The sequence below is a fragment of the Erpetoichthys calabaricus genome, chromosome 12 (assembly GCF_900747795.2).
Source record: "Erpetoichthys calabaricus chromosome 12, fErpCal1.3, whole genome shotgun sequence".
Classification (NCBI taxonomy): domain Eukaryota; kingdom Metazoa; phylum Chordata; class Cladistia; order Polypteriformes; family Polypteridae; genus Erpetoichthys; species Erpetoichthys calabaricus.
In genome coordinates, this window is record NC_041405.2 from 92,998,740 (window position 1) to 93,026,112 (window position 27,373).

Below are 27,373 nucleotides of genomic sequence, written 5' to 3' on the forward strand. Positions count from 1 at the left end.
TTGTCGCTGTTCACCATCTACTTGATGGCAGAGCCCACGTGAGGATACAGAAAATATCTGCTGATGTTTAACAGATGTTTTGATGGTAGAGCCCAGTTGGATATGAGGAAGAAGCTTTGTTTCTGTTATATACTTGATAAGAAGTTCATAGGTGTTCTACAGCATTAGAACATGTTATAATGTAATGACTTTAACTCTGAGTCTAATTCTGAGCCAGGTTACTATCCAGTAACATAAGGCAGGAAGTGTCACTCCATTCAAAACATTAAGAAATCAAAGTAAATTAATCAAACATCTAACAGGGTTTGTTATAGAAATGTTTCCTTTATATTAACAACATCATATACATAGATTTTCTTTAACCAGGAAAATGAAGTATACATCACAGATGTTTCCTACATGTCTGGCTAATAAATTAATCTGAAATGACAACACTTCCTGTTGGCTCTTGCCCAGTGCTGTAGGTGAAATGACATGGAATCAGTTTGGTAGGACTCGCTGCCGTGCACACAGTGGTGGGGCAGCAGGGCCCACATGGCCTCAAATTTGCACTTATGCCTCTTCACCCCTCTCACAAATACATTGGTGCCAGAGGGAATGGAGGTGTTCTTTGTAAGACACTACTGATTAAACCAATGCTCAGAAATTCTCCTTGTTGAAGTAAAACTTCACTTTTCTTGGGTCGACATCGGAATACTGAACACAGCACTTCTCAAGAGTCTTAGCAAGAGTCTGTGGACCACAGAGGAACACACCAACATCTGACCTGTGGAGGAGAATGAGAATGTTCTTGAATGGGAAAGAAAAAAGTTTATACTGTATACTACAGTTAGGTCCATAAATATTTGGACAGAGACAACTTTTTTCTAATTTTGGTTCTGTACAGTACATTACCACAATGAGTTTCAAATGAAACAACTCCGATGCAGTTGAAGTGCAGACTTTCAGCTTTAATTCAGTGGGGTGAACAAAACGATTGCATAAAAATGTGAGGCAACTAAAGCATTTTTTTAACACAATCCCTTCATTTCAGGGGCTCAAAAGTAATTGGACAATTGACTCAAAGGCTATTTCATGGGCAGGTGTGGGCAAGTCCATCATTATGTCATTATCAATTAAGCAGATAAAAGGCCTGGAGTTGATTTGAGGTGTGGTGCTTGCATGTGGAAGATTTTGCTGTGAACAGACAACATGCGGTCAAAGGAGCTCTCCATGCAGGTGAAATAAGCCATCCTTAAGCTGCGAAAACAGAAAAAACCCATCCGAGAAATTGCTACAATATTACGAGTGGCAAAATCTACAGTTTGGTACATCCTGAGAAAGAAAGCAAGCACTGGTGAACTCAGCAACGCAAAAAGACCTGGACGTCCACAGAAGACAACAGTGGTGGATGATCACAGAATCATTTCCATGGTGAAGAGAAACCCCTTCACAACAGCCAACCACGTGAACGATACTCTCCAGGGGGTAGGCGTATCGATATCCAAGTCTACCATAAAGAGAAGACTGCATGAAAGTAAATACAGAGGGTGCACTGCAAGGTGCAAGCCACTCATAAGCCTCAAGAATAGAAAGGCTAGATTGGACTTTGCTAAAGAACATCTAAAAAAGCCAGCACAGTTCTGGAAAAACATTCTTTGGACAGATGAAACCAAGATCAACCTCTACCAGAATGATGGCAAGAAAAAAGAATGGAGAAGGCGTGGAACAGCTCATTATCCAAAGCATACCACATCATCTGTAAAACACGGTGGAGGCAGTGTGATGGCTTGGGTGTGCATGGCTGCCAGTGGCACTGAGACACTAGTGTTTATTGATGATGTGACACAGGACAGAAGCAGCCGAATGAATTTTGAGGTGTTCAGAGACACACTGTCTGTTCAAATCCAGCTAAATGCAGTCAAATTGATTGGGTGGCGTTTCATGATACAGATGGACAATGACCCAAAACATACAGCCAAAGCATCCCAGGAGTTTATTAAAGCAAAGAAGTAGAAAATTCTTGAATAGCCAAGTCAATCACCTGATCTTAACCCAATTGAGCATGCATTTCACTTGTTGAAGACTAAACTTCAGACAGAAAGGCCCACAAACAAACAGCAACTGAAAGCCGCTGCAGTAAAGGCCTGGCAGAGCATTAAAAAAGGAGGAAACCCAGCATCTGGTGATGTCCATGAGTTCAAGACTTCAGGCTGTCATTGCCAGCAAAGGGTTTTCAACCAAGTATTAGAAATGAACATTTTATTTCCAGTTATTTAATTTGTCCAATTACTTTTGAGCCCCTGAAATGAAGGGATTGTGTTAAAAAAAATGCTTTAGTTGCCTCACATTTTTTATGCAATCGTTTTGTTCACCCCACTGAATTAAAGCTGAAAGTCTGCACTTCAACTGCATCTGAGTTGTTTCATTTAAAATTCATTGTGGTAATGTACAGAACCAAAATTAGAAAAACATTGTCTCTGTCCAAATATTTATGTACCTAACTGTGTGTGTATATATATATATATATATATATATATATATATATATATATATATAAAATAAGGCATATTGGGATTATCTACCATCTCAGTGGATAGGAGACCAAAAAAGGCAACTTAAAGGCAAGGAAATAACTTAAAGACAGTAATGTGACATTGATGAACGATCTTGTCCAAAGGAAGCACAAAGCAATAAAATGTCCTTACGTTGGGTGTGCGTTGCGGATGTCCGTGAATTCCTTGTCCCAGTTTGGCCGCCCATATTGTGTCTTGTGCTTCAGTCCTGTCACAATATCAGTCTCTTTATCAAAGTGAACCATTACATGCGCTGCCTGTAGAGACAACATGAAAGATATGGTGATGCACTTTCCTGTTTACTGAACCTGCTTGATCTGATTTTAATGTGATGGGGAGCTGGAGACCCTTTCAGTACTATTTAGCACAAGTCAGAGTGATACAAAGCTATGAATGAGCATCGAGGATGTAGGTAGTGGCAAGCAAAATTATGCAGATGTCTAAGATATCCTTCCTCTAAGGTTAAAGAATAAATAAATATAATGTAAAACGCACCAGTGTGTAGCTTACAGGCAAAATAGAAACTGTTGAGCATTGGAAAGGGTGGTTTGGGAACAGGAGAGTTTGGTTCATGCTGTGGACAGAAGCAAGGAGACGTGGATGAGATGGTGTGTGCAGGGAGGCTGAATGATTACTGCGAGAGCCACTGTGACCTGAGTGATTGGAGCAGGAATGGTGTGGGACAGGTGGATTAAGTGGTGTTGGATCAGGGAGATGGTGTTCATTTGGATTGTGTGATGTTTGAACTGAAATGGAATGATAACTTCACTTTTTGACTTGTAATATATATATATATATATATATATATATATATATATATATATATATATATATATATATATATATATATATATATATAAACTGTATATATACAGTATGATAGCCCTAAATGATTCCATTAAGATACTTCTGTGGGTGAGGATAATATGTTTTCATTAAATTTCTATTCTTAACTAAAGAATTCTATACTCACTAAATCACAATTTATTTGATTAGTTGTATCCGTTAGAATAATGTTTGAGATTGTGAACAGAGAGTAACGTCCTGTATATCAATGTGTTGCATCTTAGTTACTCCGTACTACTGCCACCAGTGCTACTATGTCAAGTGCAGAGATGACAGTTAAAACAGAGAATGAGCACCATGAAGTAAAGAGATGCCCCCAGGTGAGAGCAGAACACAGCACAGCATTGGGTCATAGAGGCCAGCAGGCCACACAAAATGAGAATTGCTACTGCAGCTCACGATCTGTAGTGTCAGTCACTGCTCGCTTCAGTTACATAACCACATTTATAATATTCATCTCTATTTGTTGTAGTTCACGCCACCTCCTTGCTGTAATAAGCATACGTTTAATATGTCACTATGCTCTGTGCAAATATATCTTATAAATCTGTTTTTTTCTACTCACATGCACAGCTGACACAGAGCAAGATTAAGCACAAGGGATCACCATATAGAACTGCTAGGAAAGCAATATCACATAAGGCAGATTGGAACAAACGGAAAGTGTACAGATGCTGTGTACTTCTCAATTTCTATCTGTTTAAGTCAGCATGGAACTGTATCCTTGTTTAAGCACTGTTGCCTTGTTTGGATGTACATGTTCACCTAAGGGAGGCTCTGCACGTAAAGAAAGAGTATATAAATCCTTGGAACATTGCCTGGCACACCTTTGAAGCTGATGGACGGATGGGAAATATCGTCATCCGATCCCGAAAATGCTGTCCACTGCACCGAGTCAACACCTCGGACTCCCACACGCAAACTGGGTTTTCTCATTGGCTTCCTTCATCTGATATGCAGCGTAAGCCGACATTAAACAAAGCTAAGTTATTTCTCTTGCGTGATTTCTTACCGCCATATCATTACGGAGGGGTATTGCCTTTTATTTTATATCAGTAACAGTGCACTGCATATACTTGACTTGAGCATTCATTGTTTCCATCCTCTTTCTCTGTACGTTTAGCATTGCTTTGCTCAGAGGTTGATGCGCTTGCTGCTTCCTGAGCAGCTCTTCTTTTCTCCACCCTAGTGGCCCGCTTCTTCTCTTCTTTCGTTGGCATCTTTTCACGTTAAAACTGAAAGTCAGTGTTTGTGTTGCAATTACTTTGTACATTTTCCTTAATTTTTCACTTAAGCTGGCACTTAAGTCTTCAATCTGCCTCAAGAATGATTTAAGATATGAAGATGTAGGGGAAGTGATAGCGAAGGTGGTAGGGATGAGAATGGCACCAGTACACATGCGCCACACAGCTGCCCTGCTGGCTGCTGCCGAGAGTTGATTCTATAATAAAATAAAATTAAAAAAAAAAGAGGAATAAAATTGGAGGTCAATCATCACCCAGAAAGTGGATAGTAGACGTCACATAGTATATGTGTACCAAATTTCAGGTCAATAGTTCAAACAGTTTGCGAGCTACAGGTGATTTAAAATCCTAGACAGACAAATGAACAGCCACGGTAGCACATTATATAGAAAGATCTACAGTATATAGAGTCGGGTTACATAACACGCCACAATCAAATAAGAACTCATTACCAGGGTGCTAGCACTCCCTGCTGGACACTCTTGTGAAGCAGAAAAAATCCAAGTAATTCAAGTGGCCTAAAAGCAGTTTCTTCACTCTTTTTATTTGCACACTGACATGCCCCAGCAGAGTTCACCCAGCTGTATAAAGTTACTGATAAAGACAGGACCATCCCTTCCAGCTAGGTGACCAAGGGACAGGTTTAAAGGTGGGATAAAGACCAAGAAGGTCAGTTCATCTCCTACAGCTGAGAACAAAAGAAATCCATCTAGGGTGAGCCAAAGCTCTGTATACTAGGACATAGGCTATCATAGAGGCTGAAAAAAGATAAGGAGGTGGACGGTATTTAAAAGAGTCCACCTCTGATAACTGGGTAGATGAGGACATCAGACTCTCTTAATTGAAAAGGAGTTTAAGTTCTGGTTGGTTGAGCAATCCTCAGTGATCACCATATTTTGTACAAAACAGATTCTACATAAAACTTAACACAAACTACTATCTTTGCCTGTTTGCTTGTCTATTGAGTGGTACCACTTTCCTCATACTCAGTATGGCTGGTATTGTTAGCAGTCATGTAATGTTGCTTATCAAGGAAACTTTAAAGTACACTGATTAAAAACTATGAAAAATCTGGACTGTTCAAGCCATCAGGACTATCTGTCCATTCATCACAGAATCCACTTAATGCAGTTCAGGGTCTACTCCAGCAGCACCTCACACAACTCTACACCCCTCCTACTGACAAAACTGGTAAACTTCTGGATCTTGGTCTCTGGCTGTGTACTCACTAATACAACTATCACTCCATTACATACTTCTGACCAATTATTCATTTAGTTCTTTCTACTACTTTCTTCATTTGCCACTGCCATTGCTCCCATTGTGTCCTTCCACCATCACTTCTGTTTCCCCTCTCCTGCTCGTTTCTCTCCCCTAGTCTCCTTTGCTCTCCCTCCTTCTGATCTCTTCCCTTCTCTTGACAACAGTGCTCACACTAACTCCCTATGTTCAACTATATCCTCTTGCCTTGATACTGTTTACCCTTTCTCAACTAGACCTGTACATGAAAGATCCTTCTGCTCTTAGTTTCTGATGCTCTATGCAATCTCCTGACAGAGCTTAGCAGAGCTAGAAGGAAATTAAGGAAAACATAGATCCATACAGATCTGGATAAGCATCAGGCTCTTCTATATTCTTTCTCTTCTGCTACTACCAGTGCTAATGTAAGTTTCTTTCAAAATATTCATGGCTTGTTCTCTGCTTTTACCTCTCTACTTAACCCTCCACCGCTTCCACCCTCAGCCTTCTTGACTGTTGATGACTTTGTAACCTTTTTTCGGGAAAAGGTGGCTAGCATCAGCAATCAATTTTAATCACCCCTGCCAGCCAGCCTACTCCTTCCTGAACAAACACCAAAATATTTTCCTTTCCTGTTTCCAACCTCCTCTCTAGTCACCTACCTGTCCACTTCACCCCATCCCTTCACATATCCTCCAGGTTATCTCTCCCTCACTTATTTTCACAATTACCCATGTCATCAACATCTCACTCAGCACAGGCACTCTTCCCACATTGTCCAAACAGGCCCTAGTAACTCCTTTCCTCAAAATGTCCACTCTGGACCCATCTCAAGTAAGTAATTACAGACCAGTCCCTCTCCTCTCCTATCTATGCAAAACACTGGAACTTTAGCCAAGTCTCTTCCTTTCTTCCATCGAACAGACTGCATAATACTAATCAGTAAGGATTCAAAAAGGGCCACTTCACGGAGACAGCTACTTGCTGTTATCGATTTGTTACAGCAGGGCAGAGCCACTAGCATGTCATCTCTCCTTTGCTTTTGACACAGATCGACCAGATCCTCCTTACCACCCACTCTCGCCTTTTCATCACTGGGACTGTCCTTCAGTTGTCTGAGTCCTACCTCTTGGTAGATACTACAGTGTGTTCTGGCATGGAGAGATGTCAAGGGTGCATCAGGTAAGCACGGGGGTGCCCCAAGGATCAGTGCTGTAATCCTCTCCTCTTCTCCTTTTGAGACGTCTTCACTAGCCCCTATCATTCAGTCCCTTGGTTCATTTATCTTATCATTGCTATCCTGATGAAACACAGCTATACCTGTCATTCCCCCAGAGGACCATACTCTGTCAGCTAGAATATCTGCATTCCTCACTGATATTGCATTATGAATTTCTAAGTGATATTAGCTGTAAGATTTTGTTAATTTGGGAATTGTAGTTAGCTTACATTGTGTTCTGTGCTGTTCCCATGTGGTGATCAATTTTGTACCTTTGTCCTGTAAAACTTCCCAAACTGTCGCCAAGACTGATGTTTACTCGATTATGTTGACCTCTTTTGTAAGTCACTTTGGAAAAAAGAGTCTGCTAAGCAAATAAATGTACATCAGTCGCAACAACATAGGCGAGTACATCTACTGTACTGTCCTCTTCAAGAACAGCATTACATAGTTTTAAAAGTAACAACAAGGTATGCTGATGCAATGAATGTAAAGGTGGCCAGGATTTGTGTTTCAAATACAAAACATATTTGTAACTCTAGCCTCTGAAAATTAAGACAAATGGAATGCTGTTCTATTGGAATGTATTACAACATGGCTTCAGGAGCATACCAAGGACCAAAAAATTCAGGCTGTGCTTGAATTCTGGGAAGAAATGTATCCTCTACTGCAACACACCTGAAGAAAAGCCAAGACTTTTGTATATGGTCTACCAGACCTTTGCCATAAAGATGAATGGACAGGTCTGCCAACTCCTGATTATTAACCCAGACCCACGAGGAGGGCTGATGCTTTTTAGTTTGAGTTTTAACAGTGTTAGCCATGAACTAAGCCTGGATGGGTCCTAGTTTGCTTCTGGTGAAGAGTCCAGATTTTGTGCTTAAAGCAAAAAATGCCTCCTTATAAACTACTTACAGAATAATTGTATATACTGTATAAATCCATCATACCTTTAGTGGTAGCATATACTTACATGACTGTGATCCCAACCAGTGAGAAAAAGTTTGTAGTTAAGGAAATCAGGCATCTGTTTTTGCTCCATCTCATCCTCCAGTGAGTGAAGCAGGTCAGCAAACCATTCAAAGGCATGGGTCTCTCGGCAGAGCCAGTAAAAGTAGATCTGTAAACAAATGTGATAAAGCTGCGTCACTTCATCATAAACAGCATTTACTAGCATAAACTCTCAAAGTGCTCTAAGAAGTTTGCTTTCTTCTTTCACTATATCGTCAAACTGGCTGGTTCTTAACACTTTTGTTAGGCACCTTTTGGGTCAATTGTTTTTCTACTAAGCAGTGGGTGATCCCAGGTGTTGTTAATTTTGCTCAACAATAATCTTAGAAAGTGTTCACTTTGAATATAAAATTAAACTTTGAAACAATAACTGTTTATGCAAATTGTGGCTTCTGACAATAGCAAGGTAAGCACAGACACTTCCAAAACATATGAAATATACTGTATATATCCAGTGGTTTGCCTACAAAGGACTGGTTTTCTGTCCAGTGTGATGTTTGAGAACGTTATGTTACTGTGGTTAATTTCAACACCAGGGTATGGCTTAAACATAACCTACAAAGCTGCTAGTATTCCTTAGCTACATTATGCAAGTATCTGTAAAACAAAAGGGACCAATATATTGGGGAATAAAAAGCTAAAGTTTAAAAATAAAACCAGTGAATAAATGTCTTTTTCGAAAGCTTTTTTGTTTATTGTCTATGATGATGTGATGATTTTCAAATTAATGCAAGCCTTTTGCTAGATTTTTTAAAATTTGTGTGCTTTTATACGAGTTATCTAATCTAATTCATCTACTTCTCTTCTGAGTATGGCTAGTATTTTTTAATTTATTTAGCATTATCTATTGAAAGTACGATCAATAGATAGATAGATAGATAGATAGATAGATAGATAGATAGATAGATAGATAGATAGATAGTTCAGTTGTCCTCAAGAGAAATTAAAACTTTACAGAAGCTCAAGAATAATGGACTTATTACAACAAACAACAACCTCGCAAACACACACAAACATCTCTGGCTTCTCTAATGATAAGAGAGCTATTGCTGTCTAATAACAGACTTGTAAGTAGAAGTACAAAGGATGAGGTTGTGTGTAGAACTGCCTAATGGTAGAAATGGTTTACATTTAATGGCTAAGCATGGACTACATTCCTCATTAAGACATTGTGGTATTGGTCTCATTCCATAAACATGTCCCTGTTTTGTCATGTAAGCTGACTTGTGGTTTCTATTTAATAAATTTAACTTAGGTATTTTTAATACACTCTTGTTTATCATGGAGAGTAGTAACAGAATGCATGTTGACCAGACATGTAAGTTTAGAATTTCAGCATACTCTGTACACATAAAATACTGCTACTACTACTACTACTACTACTACTACTACTACTACTACTACTATAGATTACAGTCCTTGTGTTAAGACTAACTTTCTAAATGACTTTTGTGTATATGTTGGTCTTAATAGTGTTCTGAACCAGTCCTCTGTGAAGAAAATTAAAATAATAAATACTGTTCCTTCAACCTATTTATGTATAAAGTGCCACTTGTACTATATACAACAAAGATAAATTTAGAGTAAAAGCTGATTTAAAGACTTGGTCACAAAGAACCAATGATGGAACCTGAATCTATAAGCTGAAAGACCAAAAAATATTTTCTTGCTTCCAGTATTATGGGGATTCAAAGAACATTTCCAGCCTTTGGCATTGACGTTCTTGCACAAAAAAAGTCATTTAAATAAATTTAAAGATTCTTTTAGACAGTTCAAAATCTCACTTTAGTAACAGGGCGTTAAAATGTTATTTTATTTGTAAGCTTCTTTTCATTCTGTTTTTGCCACTGCATCACTTACCTTCTTTGTGCGAAGCTTTGCATTATTTTGTTTGAACTTGTACCAGATGGATTTCAGAATAGATGCAAAAGGTGTCACCCCAATACCGCAACCAATCAAAAAGCTGACCTCGTAGTCAAAGACATCCTCACTAGCTGTGCCAAAAGGGCCGTCCACTGTAATTCTGTTCAAGACGAGAGAAGACGTGCCATAAGAAGTCATGTCACCACAATGCAAAGGCACCCAAATAGATGGAAGACTCCCATTCTTTTTTCTGATTTTATCCTATAAGTTTATCTGTGAGACAATACCAGATGGTATTATAATAACAAATTTTTTGTGAAACTTCCCTGAAGTGAAACAACAATATGCAACAAGTGAGCATATAAAGAAAAGGGTTCTCCCAGGGCTGAAGTGTTTTGTTAACACAAGATCGTTTTGAATTTGATATCTGACAATATTTGATCCTCACCCCTGTTCACTATGTATGGTCTGTTATGGAGTTTCTGCCCTACAAGTGAATTCCAGGGCTTCTGCAGCCATGGTATTCACCAGATGTGTCACAATATGATTTTTTCTCTTCCCTCAATTGAAGAAATGAGACCATTTTCAAACAAATGGAAACATCCAAAGAACCATAACTGATGTACTATCAGACCTCACACCAGAAAACTTTCATCCATCCATCCTCTTCCACTTATCCGAAGTTGGTTCGTGGGGGCAGCAGCTTGAGCAGAGATGCCCAGACTTCCCTCTCCCTGGCCACTTCTTCTAGCTCTTCCAGGAGAATCCTGAGGCGTTCCCAGGCCATAGGACATAGTCCCTCCAGCGTGTCCTGGGTCTTCCCCGGGGCCTCCTCCTGGTTGGGCATGCCCAGAGCACCTCACCAGGGAGGCGTCCAGGAGGCATCCTGATCAGATGCCCAAGCCACCTCATCTGACTCCTCTAGATGTGGAGGAGCAGTGGCTCTACTCTGAGCCCCTCCCGGATGACTGAGCTTCTCACCCTATCTTTAAGGGAGAGCCCAGACACCCTGCAGAGGAAACTCATTCCAGCTGCTTGTATTCGCAATCTCGTTCTTTTGGTCACTACCCATAGCTCATGACCATAGGTGAGGGTAGGAACATAGATCGACTGGTAAATTGAGAGCTTTGCCTTATGGCTCAGCTCCTTTTTCACCACGACAGACAGATGCAGAGCCCGCATCACTACGGACGCCGCAACGATCCGCCTGTCGATCTCATGCTCCATTCTTCCCTCACTCGTGAACAAGACCCTGAGATACTTGAACTCCTCCACTTGAGGCAGGATCTCGCTCCCAATCCTGAGAGGGCATTCCACCCTTTTCCGGCTGAGGACCATGGTCTCAGATTTGGAGGTGCTGATTCCCATCCCAGCCGCTTCACACTCAGCTGCGAACCAATCCAGAGAGAGCTGAAGATCACGGCCTGATGAAGCAAACAGGACAACATCATCCGCAAAAAGCAGTGACCCAATCCTGAATCCACCAAACCAGAGCCCCTCAACGCCCTGGCTGCGCCTAGAAATTCTGTCCATAAAAGTTATGAACAGAATCAGTGACAAAGGGCAGCCCTGGCAGAGTCCAACTCTCACTGGAAACGGGTTCGACTTACTGCCAGCAAAGAAAACTTTCAAGAATGCTTAAAGGGGTGGAAAGACTGATGGAGACCGTGTTTATTTTGAAGGAAGGTGGCTTAACATGTAATAATAACAACATTCTCAGACCAACTTAATACAGTTCAGGGCAATTGGGGGCATCTTACATTAGCAACATTGTGCAGAAGGCAGGAACCAGGCCTGGATGGGGATCTAGTCCATCACTAGGCCTACTTGTAATACTATTTACAGAAGCTGTGAACTGCACAGTGGAAAAAAATCAGGGGAGATAAAATATTGCATGTATTATATAAAGTTACATTTATTTGAAAAATTAGAAATATGTAATTGTTTAGCTATTTAATTATATTGTACATAGGACTTTCTAAGGATTTGCTGGAGTGCTACATGTCATCGCTACTGTCCAAATGGGCACATATCCTCATGTGAACTGCATGTGATGTCACCTTCCCTTAGATTCATGTACATAACAGAAAATGTCTCATATGCACTGTATGAGGCAGTATTTCATAAGTACAAGAAAGTATCTTGTATGCACAAGATAATATTTAATATACAAGATAGCAATTATCCCATTCTTTTTATTACTGTGTGGTTCTGAGTTTCTGTAGTTTAACATAAATATTGTTTATTTCATGCCAGACCCCATGTCTTTCCCTTGCTTCTTTATTTACGGTTTTGTCTGGTTCTGTGTTTTGATTCTTCTTCTTTGTTTTTTGACTGATCTTCCACTAGGAGACAGATAAGGAGTTCTAATATACATTTTATCGCTGATTAAATGAACATGCATTACAATTTGCAGGACTACTTATTCATACCACTCTCTGAAGACCTTAGTTGAGCTACGTGATCACACAGGGAACTCTTAAAATCAACCAATTTCAGATTCAAATTGTGGAAGCGTAAGAGAGTGATGCTACGTGTTGTTCATTCTTCAGGATTTAAGTGTTAACAGTTGTGTTCATGGGCAGCTGTTAACTGAGGCTGACAGGCACTGATAAGTAAAGAATGAAGAACCAAATGTAAACTTTGCTCCACCTAAGGAGGGATGCTTGGCAGTTTTATTCTTAATCTCTCTACACTTAGCATCCATTGGGAAACAAACCTTGACAATAAAATTGACATTAATAAGATCAACCAGAACAAAGTGTAATGCTGAAATCCAGTCACATCTCAGCAGCCACTTGGTAAATATTGTATGTCATTGTGCATGTGAAATGTAACATAGATACTCTTTATTTTGTCAGATATCACTTAATATTTTTTCTGCTTTAAATTCTCTATTGTGCTTTACCAGATTTGTAACTTTCTGTCATCGCTAAGTGAAGCCTTGAAATTGCCTGTGTGACCTCACCTTGGCATTAGCTCTCCTTTTTCTGCTGCATTCACCTTATCGATAAGTTCTCTGGTCCAGTCTCCCATGGAGCGAATGTGCACACTGAAGAAATCCTCCTCAGGGGCAGACGTCAGGGTAAACGGGTGCCACTCCAGTCTGGAGATTGACGGGCAGTTCAAGAAGATGTACTGTCCAACCTCCATGGTAAAGCCCTTTCTGACCAGCTGCATTTCCAGTACGTCAGAAGGGTGGATTACAGTCTAAATGGAGAGAAGTGACGCAGGTGAGTGGCTACAGTCAGCCAACAATCTGATTATTGAAGGGCAGACATCATTTTTAAAACAAGGTCAGTGTTTTGATATTTTTGGCTTCACAAATATTGAAATAATTTGCATTCTAGTGGGTCATCCATCTATCCATTTCCTGACCTGTTTATTTTAATGAAGGGTTGTAGAGAGGCTTGGGCATAAAGAATTAAACAAGAAACCCCGAATGGGACACTCACTGAAACATCCATACTCATTCACTGATGTACAAATTGGAGTGGTTAGGCAACTTGACCTGTACGAATGTCTTAAAGGGCAAGTTCAACATTTTTCAAATTGAAGTTATTTTTTTCAAAATCATGGTGTACATTAATTTTCCACTGGAAATTGTTCTCAAAGGGTAAGCATTTTTAAAATAAATTTTATAAAATACAGTGCCAGTGTTTGCAGTTTAAAATGTGCAGTCTAAATGGCACAAGTCCATATGGTGAACAATGCCAAATAATACCAAACATATCTTTTAAGATGTGAGGAGAAACTGCGTTACCAGAAAAAAAACTCAACAAAGATGTTGAAATTGTAATGTAATTAGCAATTCAATCGACACTAATGCTCAATTAACCACTTAGACACAAGCAAGCTTTGTTAAAGCTTGTCGATACTGTTAATGCATATGCAAACAATTGGAGTATGGAATTATTTATTGTAAAATATTTAGAAGCTTTAAGGAGTTAATCTAAGAGACAGAGGTCAGGAGGCTGGGTCAGCAAGCACTAAACCCATCAAAGCAACCAAAACAAAAAGGTTTCAGCAGGCACTGCAAGTCTTAAAGCAGGTAAGAGATCAATATCAAAATAAACCTGAAAACAAAATGAACCCGCTGAAGCACTTTTTTCATATCAAGGAGTTTTTCTTTGAGAAAACAAAGTGCAGACACTAAATGAACCACATAACTTTTCCTTTCAGGTGGCTGCTGTGACATCACATGTGTGATTAATCAAATTTTTGAGGCAAGCAGAATCAGTCAGGACTGGATTGCTCTTATTTTTGCATTTCTTGCCACAATTAAACTTCATTATGCCAATATTTTGCCATGTTATTTATGACTACTGTGTCACTTGCCAGTCACAAGGGACCAACACCACTACATGCCATTATGCTACCAGTATTTAAGACAGTGGCACAATTTTTCTGAAAAACAAAATTTGGAAAAAAGTCTCAAAAGCACACTTGGTTAGTGGTTATTTTTAAAAAAGGCTGATAGTGTCATACACGTTTGCTTAGGGGCCATCTTCAAGACTCTGCTGAGGCAAGCAATTCCACTCCAGCGTTAGAGGGGCTGCTAACTACTGACTTTACTGGTATGCTGCGGATTACCTGCTGTTCTGCCACATTGTCATAAATTGCTGTAGTTTTTATAATAAAACACTACAGAAACTTACCATTTAATCACTTTAAAAAACAGTATTTTGAAATGCACCCTGGGTCCTCAGTACAAATATAGTAGTTAGCAGCATGATAGATAGATAGATAGATAGATAGATAGATAGATAGATAGATAGATAGATAGATAGATAGATAGATAGATAGATAGATAGATAGATAGATACTTTATTAATCCCAAGGGGAAATTCACATACCCCAGCAGCAGCATACTGATACAAAAAAAAAATATATTAAATTGAAGAGTAATAAAAATGTAGGTAAAAACAGACAATAACTTTGAATAATGTTAACGTTTACCCCCCCCGTGTGGAAATTGAAGAGTCGCATAGTTTGAGGGAGGAACAATCTGTTTCGATATAATCAACAGGCACACCTATAGGCAAGAGGTGTTCCAAATGTAGTTTGACTATTTCACAGTAATGGCCTGCAATTCTTTTTGCAGTAGTTAACAATTATACAGTGTATTATTAATAACATTTTACCAACTATTTACTGTAAACTCTACAGTATACTTTAACATTGTGGTACAGGCAAGAGGGGCGGTGTAGTGATTAAGGTTTTGGACTTCAAGACCCTAAGGTTGTGGATTCAAATCCCATTACTGACACTGTGTAACCACAAGCAAGTCACTTGACGTGCCTGTGCTCCAATTCGAAAAACAAAAGAAATGTAACCAATGTTGTAAGTTGCTTTAGGTAAAGACATCAGTCAAATAAATAATTGTACAGATGCAAATTTTATAGTTCCAGTTATTTCGATGTAAAATATTTTAAAACTTAACATTGTCAATTTAGGGTATTGACAATCATTTACTAGCAACTCAAGTTTCCAGGTAACTACTGTAAAAGAAGATTAAAAAAATTGGCTGTGAACTGGATTACAAGTACAGTATAATGCTTTTGTATTTTACTTACAAGAAAAAGCTGTACTTTTGAATCCAGCAATATACTGTAATTGTTTTTACAGTAGTTAACATTTTTACTGTATCTTAAATTTTTACCAGCTATTTACTGTAAATTCAACAGTGATTTGTTTACAATGCAGAAGGAAATGGCAAAAAAAAAAATTCTCAAAATGCCAGATGATAGTCCTAGGAATTCAAACAGGTTTGCAACACAGGCAGGGCCATCTGATTATTTAAACCCAGACTTCCTGCTACAAAAACATGACAAAAAAAAAAAACGTCTGGGAGATGGACATAGCCAAACGATACATGCAAAGGCCTAAACCAGGAGAGCAAAACACGGACATCAAAACCAAGAGATAGAGAAACCAGGAAATGAAGTCACACAAAGCTTTAAGGAGTTATCCCCAATCTAGGATGGCTATGGAATGCCAACTACATGGCAACTACAAACCAAATGGTGGCACTCCAGTGAAAAACAAAATAGTGCCAAAATAAGATATGAAAATGTTTTAATTAATTTACATGAATTTTAAAAACACTTATCGCTATTGTATGATCATTAAAACGTGAATTATTTGAGTCTAGAAAAGCTGCTAATAATGTACTGTACGTATACAATCTAATCATGCACAATGTCTTGAAAAGAAATCCAAGCACATTTAGAGTATATTTAAATCCAATTCAAAGGCATTTAAATGTTTCATGGTGCTCTCTGACATGAATTCACTCAATGAAAATGCACTGTAATCATTTTGAATAATTCACAGATGAACTAAAATTTGTTGTCTTTGCAAAACAAATAAAATGTTTGGGTACATTACTGCCAAACTACATATAAATCTACTGAATGTGACTGTTTGGGGAACTTTTTCCTATACTTTTTCTTTACAAAATGAGTTAATTATGTGGCCTGTTTTGTTTGTTCTCAACTTGTAGATATCATGATGTGTTTTTATGTCACATTTTGCCTCCAAAGGTGCTTCCTATGGTGCAGTTTGTTACTGTATACTCAATTAATGTTGCATCAGACATGACCTACTTAAGAGCCAGCAGATACTGCGTAGACCTTCCCTAAAAATAAAGACTCTCTTCAAAAATTATTTAAAAATAAAGTCTTCTTTGTTGGTTAAGGTTTACAGGTCCCTGAGTAAGCATTCAAGATAATTATTTCTAACAAAATGCTCATTCAATTAATTGACCCTTGCTAATCCCAAGACTACAGTTTCTGCTTTGTATTTTCAAATCTCTACCAGCAGAGAAACAAGTATCTTGTGATTCATTTACTCTTTTTCACATGTTAATTACACATGACATGCTCGCAGATGTTTTGCTCAGTTGCTGGCTTTAAAGCAAGTTAGCAGTCTGAAATAAATTTTTTCTACAAAGTCGAGTTCATATTGAAATTGCTCCTCCATTTATCACATGTATAAACGTTTTAAAAGCATGTTAATTTACATAACTAACTGTTCCAAGAGTAATATTTTCATGTGGTGTAGTTAGAAAACTTCATAAATGAAACCATCCCACTCCCTATTACTTATTTTCCATCGACCAGAAATGTATATTACTGCTAAATTCTGCTCCGTACTTCTAAAAAATTTTTATTTTTTATTTTTTATTGAGGATTTGTTCTGTTCTGTGTATTGTATTGTATTGACCCCCTTCATTTGACACTCACTGCACGCCCAACCTACCTGGAAAGGGGTCTCTCTTTGAACTGCCTTTCCCAAGGTTTCTTCCATTTTTCCCTACTAGGTTTTTTTTTGGGAGTTTTTCCTTGTCTTCTTAGAGAGTCAAGGCTGGGGGGCTGTCAAGAGGCAGGACCTGTTAAAGCCCATTGCGGCACTTCCTGTGTGATTTTGGGCTATACAAAAATAAACTGTATTGTATTGTATTGTATTGTATATTCCAACCTGAACATTCAAAGTGGTTAGCTTTACTTCTTCATAGATACAGTGTCTGGAGTTTGAATCCCATGTCCAGTCATTTTTCATGTGCATTGTTCCTTGTGTCTTTTTCAGTTTTACAATGAGACCTCTGGTTTTCTCCTAAAATTACCAAAGAACTCCATGTTAGATTAACTGGAGATCCTACATTGGCCCTCTGTGGGTATGTGGCACCCTGCCCATAATTGTTTCATGCCATGCACCCAGTGCTGCTGGGATATACTCTGGCTCCCTGCTCCCCTGCATTGGACTAAGCGACTTGTGATTGTTGTATATGCTAATAGCATAACTGTGCTTAATATATCAAATGAGTGCTGAACAACACACTTCAATACAGGTAACTTGTGAAAAACTACTGAAATGCTTTTGTTTGCTGTTCTATTTAGTTCCTTTCCTTGGTTTTCTTTATATTTAGCATTTCCAATTATGTTTGATGTTGGCAGCAGAATCAGTACCTGAGTGTATGCATTTGCTCATGTTGATGTGTAACATCTTGATAACAATTTGGTATACACTTTAATGTGTAGTTAGCAAAGCAGATACTCTTCCAAAATATGGCAAAATATTAGCTGCTTTATAAGGGAAAAGAAAAAAGAATAATTTACAGAAAATATAAAAAAAGACAAAAGCTCAACTTTTGTTTGGTGAGAATTTAGAGAGGTTAACAGCGGGCCTAAAGCAGGTCAGGGACTGAGCCTGGGGATCAGCACCCACAAACTGAGCTTTGGAAACATTATAGTTTATAGGTTGTTGTTTTTGACATGTTCCTGACCTTAGGCCAGTTGGAGTTGGGCTTTGCTTCTGCTTTGACTGATTGACTTTAATGCTGTTTTAAATTTAAACAAATATCTAGTTTAGTGGAAAAGTTTCTAAAACCTGTGCAACTCAGTTCCTAATATAGTGACCAAAAAGGACATTTCCTTTGTCTTTCTCACTTTGTCAGTTTGCAACAAAAGTTTAATAAAAGTGCAGCAGACAGGAACATTAGACAGCTGCCTATGGAAGCAACCAAGGAAACACTGTGATTTTTTTTTACTTTTGTTTTTAAAATGAACATTTAAATACTAAACATTTAATAATCTTAATCAGTCAGAAAACTAAAATACCATACCTTTCGCAGAATAACATTCTGTTGGGATCGATAGAATCGGAGTAGTCTTTCAAAAATGTAAATGATCATTGGTCCAAGAACCCACTTCCATGTCTGTAAAAGGGGAGAAATAAAGCAATTATATCAAAGAACAACATATGTGTAAACTTTCTTTAGTAAAGTAATTTTTCCTGTCATTTCATTTTCAAGCCAGATAATTATGTATATTTTGACATGGTGGAGCAGACTTTGGGCTGGGCAGTGTTTCATCCAGTATGATGGTCCCAGCCATTTGAGTGGTACTCAAATAACCCTGAAATTTTCTTTAGCCATGCATCCTAATGAAGGGGTTGCCAACTCCGGTCCTGGAGGGCTGCAGTGGCTGCAGGTTTTCATTCTAACCCTGTTATTAATAAGTGACCTGTTTTTGCTGCTAATTAACTTCTTTTGAACTAATTTTAATTAACTTGTTCTTGAAGACTCAGACCCCGTAATTGTTTCTTTTCCTTAATTAGCAGCCAAACAATAATGAGATACAAAATGGGCCAAAACAACTGGTGTCCATCATACAATATCTGAAAATAAAGAATGATGGAAGGTCTCAGGAATGTCGATATGCTCACGTCCCCAAAACATTTTAACAGTGCTCTTAGAAAGAGAACATCAACAATTTCATCAATAATTGGTTTAATTAACAACAAGAACTGGCACCTCATTAAACAGCTGGTTGGAGTGAAATTGGTTGGAGTTTGAGGCCCTCACTTCGTTGGTCTTCTGTTGGCTCCCTCGCTTCACATTTCATTTCTTTTTGGGTGTCATTTAAGGAAAGAAATTAATCAATTCAGAGGAACGATGAAGAAATTCAGGGGAGTAAATCTTAAAAAAGCAATTCAATTAAAATGAATTCACAAGAGGGGTGGCACGGTGGCGCAATGGTAGTGCTGCTGCCTCGCAGTTAGGAGACCCGGGTTCGCTTCCTGGGTCCTCCCTGCGTGGAGTTTGCATGTTCTCCCCGTGTCTGCGTGGGTTTCCTCTGGGCGCTCTGGTTTCCTCCCACAGTCCAAAGACATGCAGGTTAGGTGGATTGGCGATTCTAAATTGGCCCTAGTGTGTGCTTGGTGTTTGGGTGTGTTTGTATGTGTCCTGCGGTGGGCTGGCACCCTGTCCGGGATTGGTTCCCTGCCTAGTGCCCTGTGTTGGCTGGGATTGGCTCCAGCAGACCTCCGTGACCCTGTGTTTGGATTCAGCGGGTTGGACAATGGATGGATGGATGAATTCACAAGAAATTAATTAGCAGCACAAACAGAGCACTCATTAAAAAAAGGGTTAAAATGAAAACCTGCAGCCACGGTGGTCCTCCAGGACCAGACTTGGCGACCCCTGTCCTAATGTATGTAGATCTGGGTTGGTAGTTCATGTCAGGAGAAAATAATAACAACACAAAAGATTTATCAGGTACAGGCGAGGCAACGCTCAGCTCTGGAAGACCAGGTATATCAGCGTCCACATAAAAACTCGATTTTACAGATATAGTAAAACCAAATTTAAATACAATTTTTGTTTTTATGTCAAGATTCCCAGAAATAAATATTATGACGCTGAGTAACCACAGATGCCTGCTGATCAGGTAGTCATACAGAATCATCCTGTTGGGTGAACACTGGGCAGCTTTATGGAGGTTGCATAAGAAAGCTTACCGCTGGCTGTCCTCCAGCAAACTGGGGTATGGGGCACTCAGGAATTGTCCCCCAGTCTAAGGATTGATTGGCACAATAGACATAGTTGTGATGCTCCATACTCTCTTCTGTCTGAGATCGAACAATACGTCTAAGTAAAATAATGAAGATGAAGAAGGTGAACTACCAGTGATAAGTGACCTTGTTCCAGAGATTTAGCTGTTCAGGGCATAAACAATTCTCATAATGAAAAATCAAGCAATCTTTACTTTATACAAAATCACAGAATACTTTACATGACAATGTCCATATTGTGAAAAATGTTAAATACATGTTGAAAGATACTTAAAGTGCATTTACAAAATGGAAGTGTGCATGCTAAGGTGCATGAATCAAGGGAAAGCATCTAATTCTGTAGTAGGAATACACCTGAAACACATGCAAATGGTTTTATATAATTTGTACAATAATTCCTCACAGTCACTAAGCTGTCACCTATCCTCATTCACCACATAAACCTCACAGACTAGAATACATAAGAAGAGGCACTAATGCTGTCAAGCCCTTAGCAATTTTTTGGTCTTCTCACAACTTTGGCTGACCCAGCACCCTGTGACAATCCTGTCATTGTATGATTAGTTGTTTTTTTACTTAATGAGTGTTTCACAAATTAAAGTCAAAATGAAAAAATTGCTCACCCAGCACCATGGAACACAAGCCCAGCAAAAAAGATGATGAAAAGGTGGTGGGTGTACCAGAAGACTTCATAATAGCTGCGCCGGATTACTTCCATAGATGAAGTGATCATAAGGATGAGGGCCAGAGTGATGATGACCCCTGTAAGTCCAGCGATAGTGATAAATGCCACATGTGTTGGTGTCTAACAAAAGAAAACCAGGAAGAAGTCATTGTCAATTGCAAACATTAATTTACTTAAAATATTTACTGCACATTCAATTGAAAGCTTACCATCTCTTCTTTGATTTTTACAGTTCCAAAAGGAGACACTCTTATTGTACAAATGAAACACTGTGGTCCTGATGTTTGTATTTTCTATTTTGATTTGATATATTTTGTTAATCCATGAGGGGAAATTGTCTTTTGAATGCATTATGAGATTCGTGTATGATATTCTGCTTTAGGGAAAGACATTCATCTTGAACACAATTTCTCCAGTTTAAAAGGTAAAAAATTTCTGCTGTTTAAAATGGTTCTTTATACAGGTTTAAACAGTGAGTAAAGTAAAAAGGCTGAGTGCAGGGCTGGCATGTTTACTTTAGAATTACATCAATGAGCTCCAGCCAAGTTCTAAAACAAATTCTGAACAGATCCTCATGAAGAGAGTTTTTAAATTTGAGATAATATAAAACATTGCTTTCCCTATAAGTTATAAAAGGTGGATTGGGATTCTTCCAACTGAGCCAAATAAGTATTTGTGCAAGTAGTATGGTGTGGGGTACTATAAGCAATTTTTAATAGCACGGTTTGATCTCCCTAAAATTTTGATGTTAAAGCATTACTAGTGATTTTATATTCAAAGAGATCCAGGGAGATAAACAAAAATGTTTGACCAAAATTGTTTAAGTGTAGGACATTTCCAAAACATGTGAATGACCAATGTAAGTGCTTGATTGGATCTTGGCCTGGGTATATTTAAGAGAATTTTACATGAGAAATATGTGATCTTTGAATATTTTTAGCTGCACTGGTGTATACTGGGTGCATATCTATCTGTCTTAAGTATTTTAAGAATGGCTGATTTCCATTTTTTATGACATTTTAATTGAATGTTTCCTTTCCTATCGTTCCTTAAGATCATTAAAGGGAAATGCCTTAATACTCTTTTTAAATAAACTCTGTAGATGCTGTCTGAATCTTCATCCACAACAACCAGCATTGCCACAGACATAGATATTCTGTAAGTGAAAGATGAACATCCTTCATTTTGTAAACTTGTATAACTTACTGGTTGTCTAATTGATCTTGAAGGGCAAATGGTCCACTCATTTACCAAAAGAAAATCTCCCATCCTTCTTTTCAAAATTCAGTAGGCCTATTCAGTAATTGTATGAATTCAGCATGAGTTTCGACTTCTGATCAGTAGCTCAGTTACTTTTAACATAATGTTTTCTTTATGGTGTAATACTTACTGTGTTAGTGGAGCGGATTGGATTCAAAAAGGATTCATTAGGTTTATCTCCGATCTCAGAGAGCTCAGTGCTGAGGACGTCATATTTTCCTTGTCTGCTGTTGTTGAACCATTCCAGATTAAACAAATGAGCAATGGTGTGCACAGCTGTGAGGTGGATATCAAATGTAACACAGAGAGAAAAAGAGAGAGAAAGAGATCACACCTTAAATAAAATCACAATAATATCAGGTCTTTATCCCTTTAATAATTGGAAAATTACGGTAATTAACAGCTGATCCTTAAAACAAAAAAGTAACAGACATATCAGCAATAATCTTGTTAAAAATGTAAATTAAAGTAGAATTATTATCGTCACTTATGCAGAATACATTGAAACTGTTATTTGCATGTCCTACTAACATGCAACATGTCACCACTGTCTGGCACTGTGATTAAAAACAAGCTTACCCAATATTACGTGACAAAATGTGGGCATTCTTTAATGATTAATGAGGAATGTAGTGAATGCATAGCAATAAATCATTCTGCAAAAGTTACACACACATTATACAAAACCAAAAACTAAACAAAAAAATAGCTACACATAAAATTAAATCAAAATGTTAGACGACAAGTAATTGGTAATTCTGTAACTGAGAATGTATGCAATCATGATGTAAGCTACAGAAAAGTTTTATTACAGAAGGACATGGACAGCATACAGGCTTTAATGTACTGTAAGTAATGAAAGGTATTACACATAGGAAATAGAAATGTTAGATTTGAAAACACAACGGGAGGTCTGAAACTATAAATTACCCCTTATGAGAAGGACCTAGGAGTCATAGTGGACTCATCACTACCTAGAGAAAGACAGTGTACCGAAGTGATCAAGAAGGCTAATAGGATGTTAAGTTATATGTCACGATGTGTGGAGTACAGGTCAAGGGAGGCTATGGCTAAGATATATAACACACTGGTGAGGCCTTACCTGAAGTGCTGTGTACAGTTTTGGTCTCCATATTACAAAAAAAGATGCAGCAGTTTTAGTCAAAGTCCAGAGGAGTGCATTTAGGCTGATTCAAGACTAAGATGTAGGAGTCATGAGAAGGGATCGAAGGAGTTAAATCTTTTTAGTTTAAGCAAACAGAGATTAGTAAGTGACTTGATTTTAGAGATTAAAATTATGAATGGAATTAGTACAGTGGATTCAGGCTGTTACTTTATAATAATTACTTCAAAAAGAACACAGAGATGCAAATGGATACTTGTTAAGGGCATATTTTGCAGAAAAGTTAGAAAGTTTTTTCCTCACACAAAGAAACATAGGAATCAGTTAGCAAGTAGTGTGGTGGAGAATAGAACAGAACCTTTAAATCTTGACTGATTGTGATTTTGGATATTCTAGTAGACCAGTGCTTTTCTAAGGTATTCTGGTTATTTAATTGATTATTTACTAATTAGCGGGCCTGACACTGACATTGTTGCAGCTTTTATCATTCCGGGTGTCTGCTGTGCTGGTTGTTAATTGTCACTATTAGGGTTAAATGAAGGGAGCAAACTACACATGAAAGGGGGAAAATAATAGGAAAACAACAAAAAGAGTTTATCATTTATAGCTTTAGAAAAAAATAGAAATATTTCTAAATGTCTTAATAAATGTAAAAACCATACAGTTGTTTTTCTGAATGCAGAAATAGGAGAAGAATAAAAAAGACCAGCTAATTAAATGAGATCAGTTGTTATCGATTATTATCACCGATTCTGAATCTGGTTGGAACAAAAACCTACAGCCACAGTGGTTCCCTACGACCGAGTTTGGGAACCACTGTTCTAAACGAATAGGATGTGAGAGTTTATTGGGGTGAATGGCTTATTCTCAGCACAAGGACATTGGACTAGAAACTTCACTTGGACCAAGGTTCTTGGTGCTTGATTTGGAGAGTCCTGACATGAGACGTCTATTGGTGTGGTCCTCCCATTATGTTTATACTGTGTACATGTGTGAAAGCTGGCCTGGAGCAGGACACCATTATCTTACCTGTCATCAGAGCAATCATGTAGGCCACCAGCTTATGGAACGTTAAGTTTTTATCCAGCTGTTTCCTCATTGATCTCTTGAAGCACTGCAGTCAAAAAAAAGTAACATTGTGAAATTATAATGTGTTTTAAAGTGTAAATTTCCTGCCTTAGACTGGAGCCCTGTTCTGGGCTGTTTTCTGCATTGTGCAATGGTGCTGCCAGAATTGACTCTGGTCTCCCAGAAAACCCTGAATTAGATTAAATGGATGTAAGAATGCTATATGTTTTAAAGTCTATTCAGTTCAGTTCTGTTCCTACTTCAAACTATCATTCTTAGATTTTTTTAAATATTCTGCGACAGGATGATATTTTTCTTTTCCTAAATGATTACACAAATTAAATTTTATTTTTTGAGTTCATACATTAGGATTGGCTCCAGCAGACCCCCATGACCCTGTGTTCGGATTCAGTGGGTTGGAAAATGGATGGATGGATGGAGTTCATACATTATCAGAAGGTTCTGCACCAGAAATTATAACTTCCTATTATGGTTGTTTCTTTTGTGTACTGTACCTTGCTACTCTGCCTTTTGTCTACTGGACTGCAAATATAAATTCCTGAGCCTATTTATCAATTTTTCTGTCTCTTTTTTGAATCTGCTCTGACCTACATGCCACAATTGCAAGGTCAAAGTGAGCTGGCAGGGTTGTACACAAGTCATGAACCAGCTCTGGTTAGTTACTGGTCATTCACTAAACAAACTCAAACTCCACCTCACAAGATTAATTAAGAGACACCATTCAAACTAATATACTAGTTTTCAAATTATTAGTATATGGTGAAAGCCAGTATAAACAGGAAAGAGAAGGTGTACATGCCATATAAATTGTCTAGTGATTGAGTTAAAAATTGTTCGCATAGCCCTGCAGATGTGAAACAAATGCTAACCACTGCACTACCCTAACCTTACTTTCTTCTACACTAAACTCATGTTTATCACTTTAACATTTAGTAGTCACTTTTAACTTTACACATTCATTAGAATATCTTCTAAAATGAAAATATCTAAATGTCAAGGATTAGGTACTGTATTTACATAACATAACACTCTCAAGTCTGCCAAATCAGGGTCATGGAAGCCCCAAGTTTATTTTAGCAGCAAAGCAGAAAAGAGCCTTGAACAGCGCACCAGTCCATCACCAGGACCATTCACGTATCATTCACAATCACATTCAGACAGGGCCCATTTTGGGAAGCCAGAGTACCTGGAGAAAACCCATGCATACACTGGGAAGACATGCAAACTCTACACTGATAACATTCATGGTGGGATTTAGACCCAGATTGCTGGATCTATGAATAAGCAGCACTGACCTTTGTGCTACAGTGATGCCCTTTGATAATAACATCATAGAAAAATCAATGGGTAAGTACAGTAAATATTCAAACATTCATATTTTGGATGGCTCTAGAGCACAGTGGTTACCACTGTAGACTCGCAGCTACAAGGGACAGGGTTCAAATTTCAGTACTGTCGGTGCAGAGTTTACACATTCCCTGTGCTTCTGTGTTTCCTCAGGGTACTTGTGTTCTTCCCATATGTCCAATAGATGTGCAGGTATGGTTAGGTGACTCTAAACTAGCCTTGTATGAGTGAGCGTGAGTGTGTGCGTTTGTGTTCCCTCTGAATGCCCTGATGCTACATCCACGGCAGGTTCCTGCTATTGTCTGATGCTCCATGTAACCCAAACTGGAAGAAGCAGGTTCAGTAACTACAGAAATAATTATAGAAAGTAATAATACAAATAATTGTCATTAGTGTTGCAGAAACAACCTGTTTTGTGTTATTTTTACCCCATAGTAGGAACTATTAATTTTTTCGAGATGCAAGTAAAGAGAATTCCATTTTTTCTTAATATATTTAATTTTTGTCTGGAACATTATGAGTTCATTTTTAGTTATAAATGTAATTTTTATATAGCATTTATGTCTGATTGCTTGGTTATAGCATTTTAAAGGTAAATCATATACAGCACTTTGAAACTTAATTTTAGAAGAAAGGAGCTAATTAGTAGGACATGCTTAGCACCTCTCTCTTCCAACATCCAGAGTTGATTATTGCCCCTTAGACCAGGGTACCGCAGTATGTTTGTTATGGACAATATTTTGGTGGAATAGAAATCCAAAGTAACAATTTACTGCTTAGATTTAGATCAGATAGGTATTCCTCCAAGTTATACCCCTGAAAGTAATTGACATTGTTTTCCTGAATGAGCACTTAAGTCTCTCTAAGGACTAAAGGATCACTAGGTGACGTTCTTTGAGCAACACACTAACCAGTTCTAGGATGACTAAATGTTCTTCATCATTTATAGCTATTGTAAGAAAGGTACTATATTGTGCCTGACCCGGCACAGACTTGACACAGGCTGGCATGAATAAAATAAAAAGACTTTTATTTTTCTTCAGCCTGGAGGGCACGTCTTTCCTGTAATCCCTCCAGCCACAACACAGTCCCAAGCACTAAGCACTGTGTCACCACACTCCTCTCTCTTTCACCACTACTCCTCCACAGCTTTGTCCTCCTTCCACCTGACTGGCCGCTGAGTGGTGGTCGCTGGCTCCCTTTTATTGGGTACCCGGAAGTGCTCCAGGTAGTTGATTTTCGACATCCGGCTGCACTTCCGGTAGAGGACAACCAGTGCCCCAAAAGGGCCCAGCCGCTCCTGTTGCAGCACCCCCCCTGGCGGCGCCTGCGGAACCCCACAGAGCTGCACAGAACTCCAATCCCCATGAAGCCCTGGGGGAGTCCGAGGCACCGCTGCAACCCAGGGAGGCTGCCATCTAGCATTCCAGTGGGGAGATACTGGGCTTCCCACCCTTGTCCCCCTGGCATATATAGTGAAGGGGCATCCCGGCCAGGCATGGGCCCCCGGCCATCCATCACACTATATATTCATTA

The 27,373-nt window shown here is 38.6% G+C and overlaps 1 protein-coding gene across 1 annotated transcript in view; it reads right to left on the reverse strand.

Annotated features, from left to right (window-relative positions):
- Nucleotides 1-304: 304 nt before the first annotated feature.
- Nucleotides 305-27,373, reverse strand: part of nox1 (NADPH oxidase 1) — a 44,419-nt gene continuing 17,350 nt past the window's right edge. Inside the window, 10 exon segments of the mRNA XM_028815901.2 lie at nt 305-766; nt 2,688-2,812; nt 8,077-8,223; nt 9,975-10,137; nt 12,946-13,187; nt 18,604-18,696; nt 20,280-20,409; nt 20,957-21,138; nt 22,409-22,554; nt 24,431-24,515. Of these exon segments, the coding sequence (XP_028671734.2) occupies nt 640-766; nt 2,688-2,812; nt 8,077-8,223; nt 9,975-10,137; nt 12,946-13,187; nt 18,604-18,696; nt 20,280-20,409; nt 20,957-21,138; nt 22,409-22,554; nt 24,431-24,515 (1,440 nt within the window). The 3' untranslated portion in view covers nt 305-639.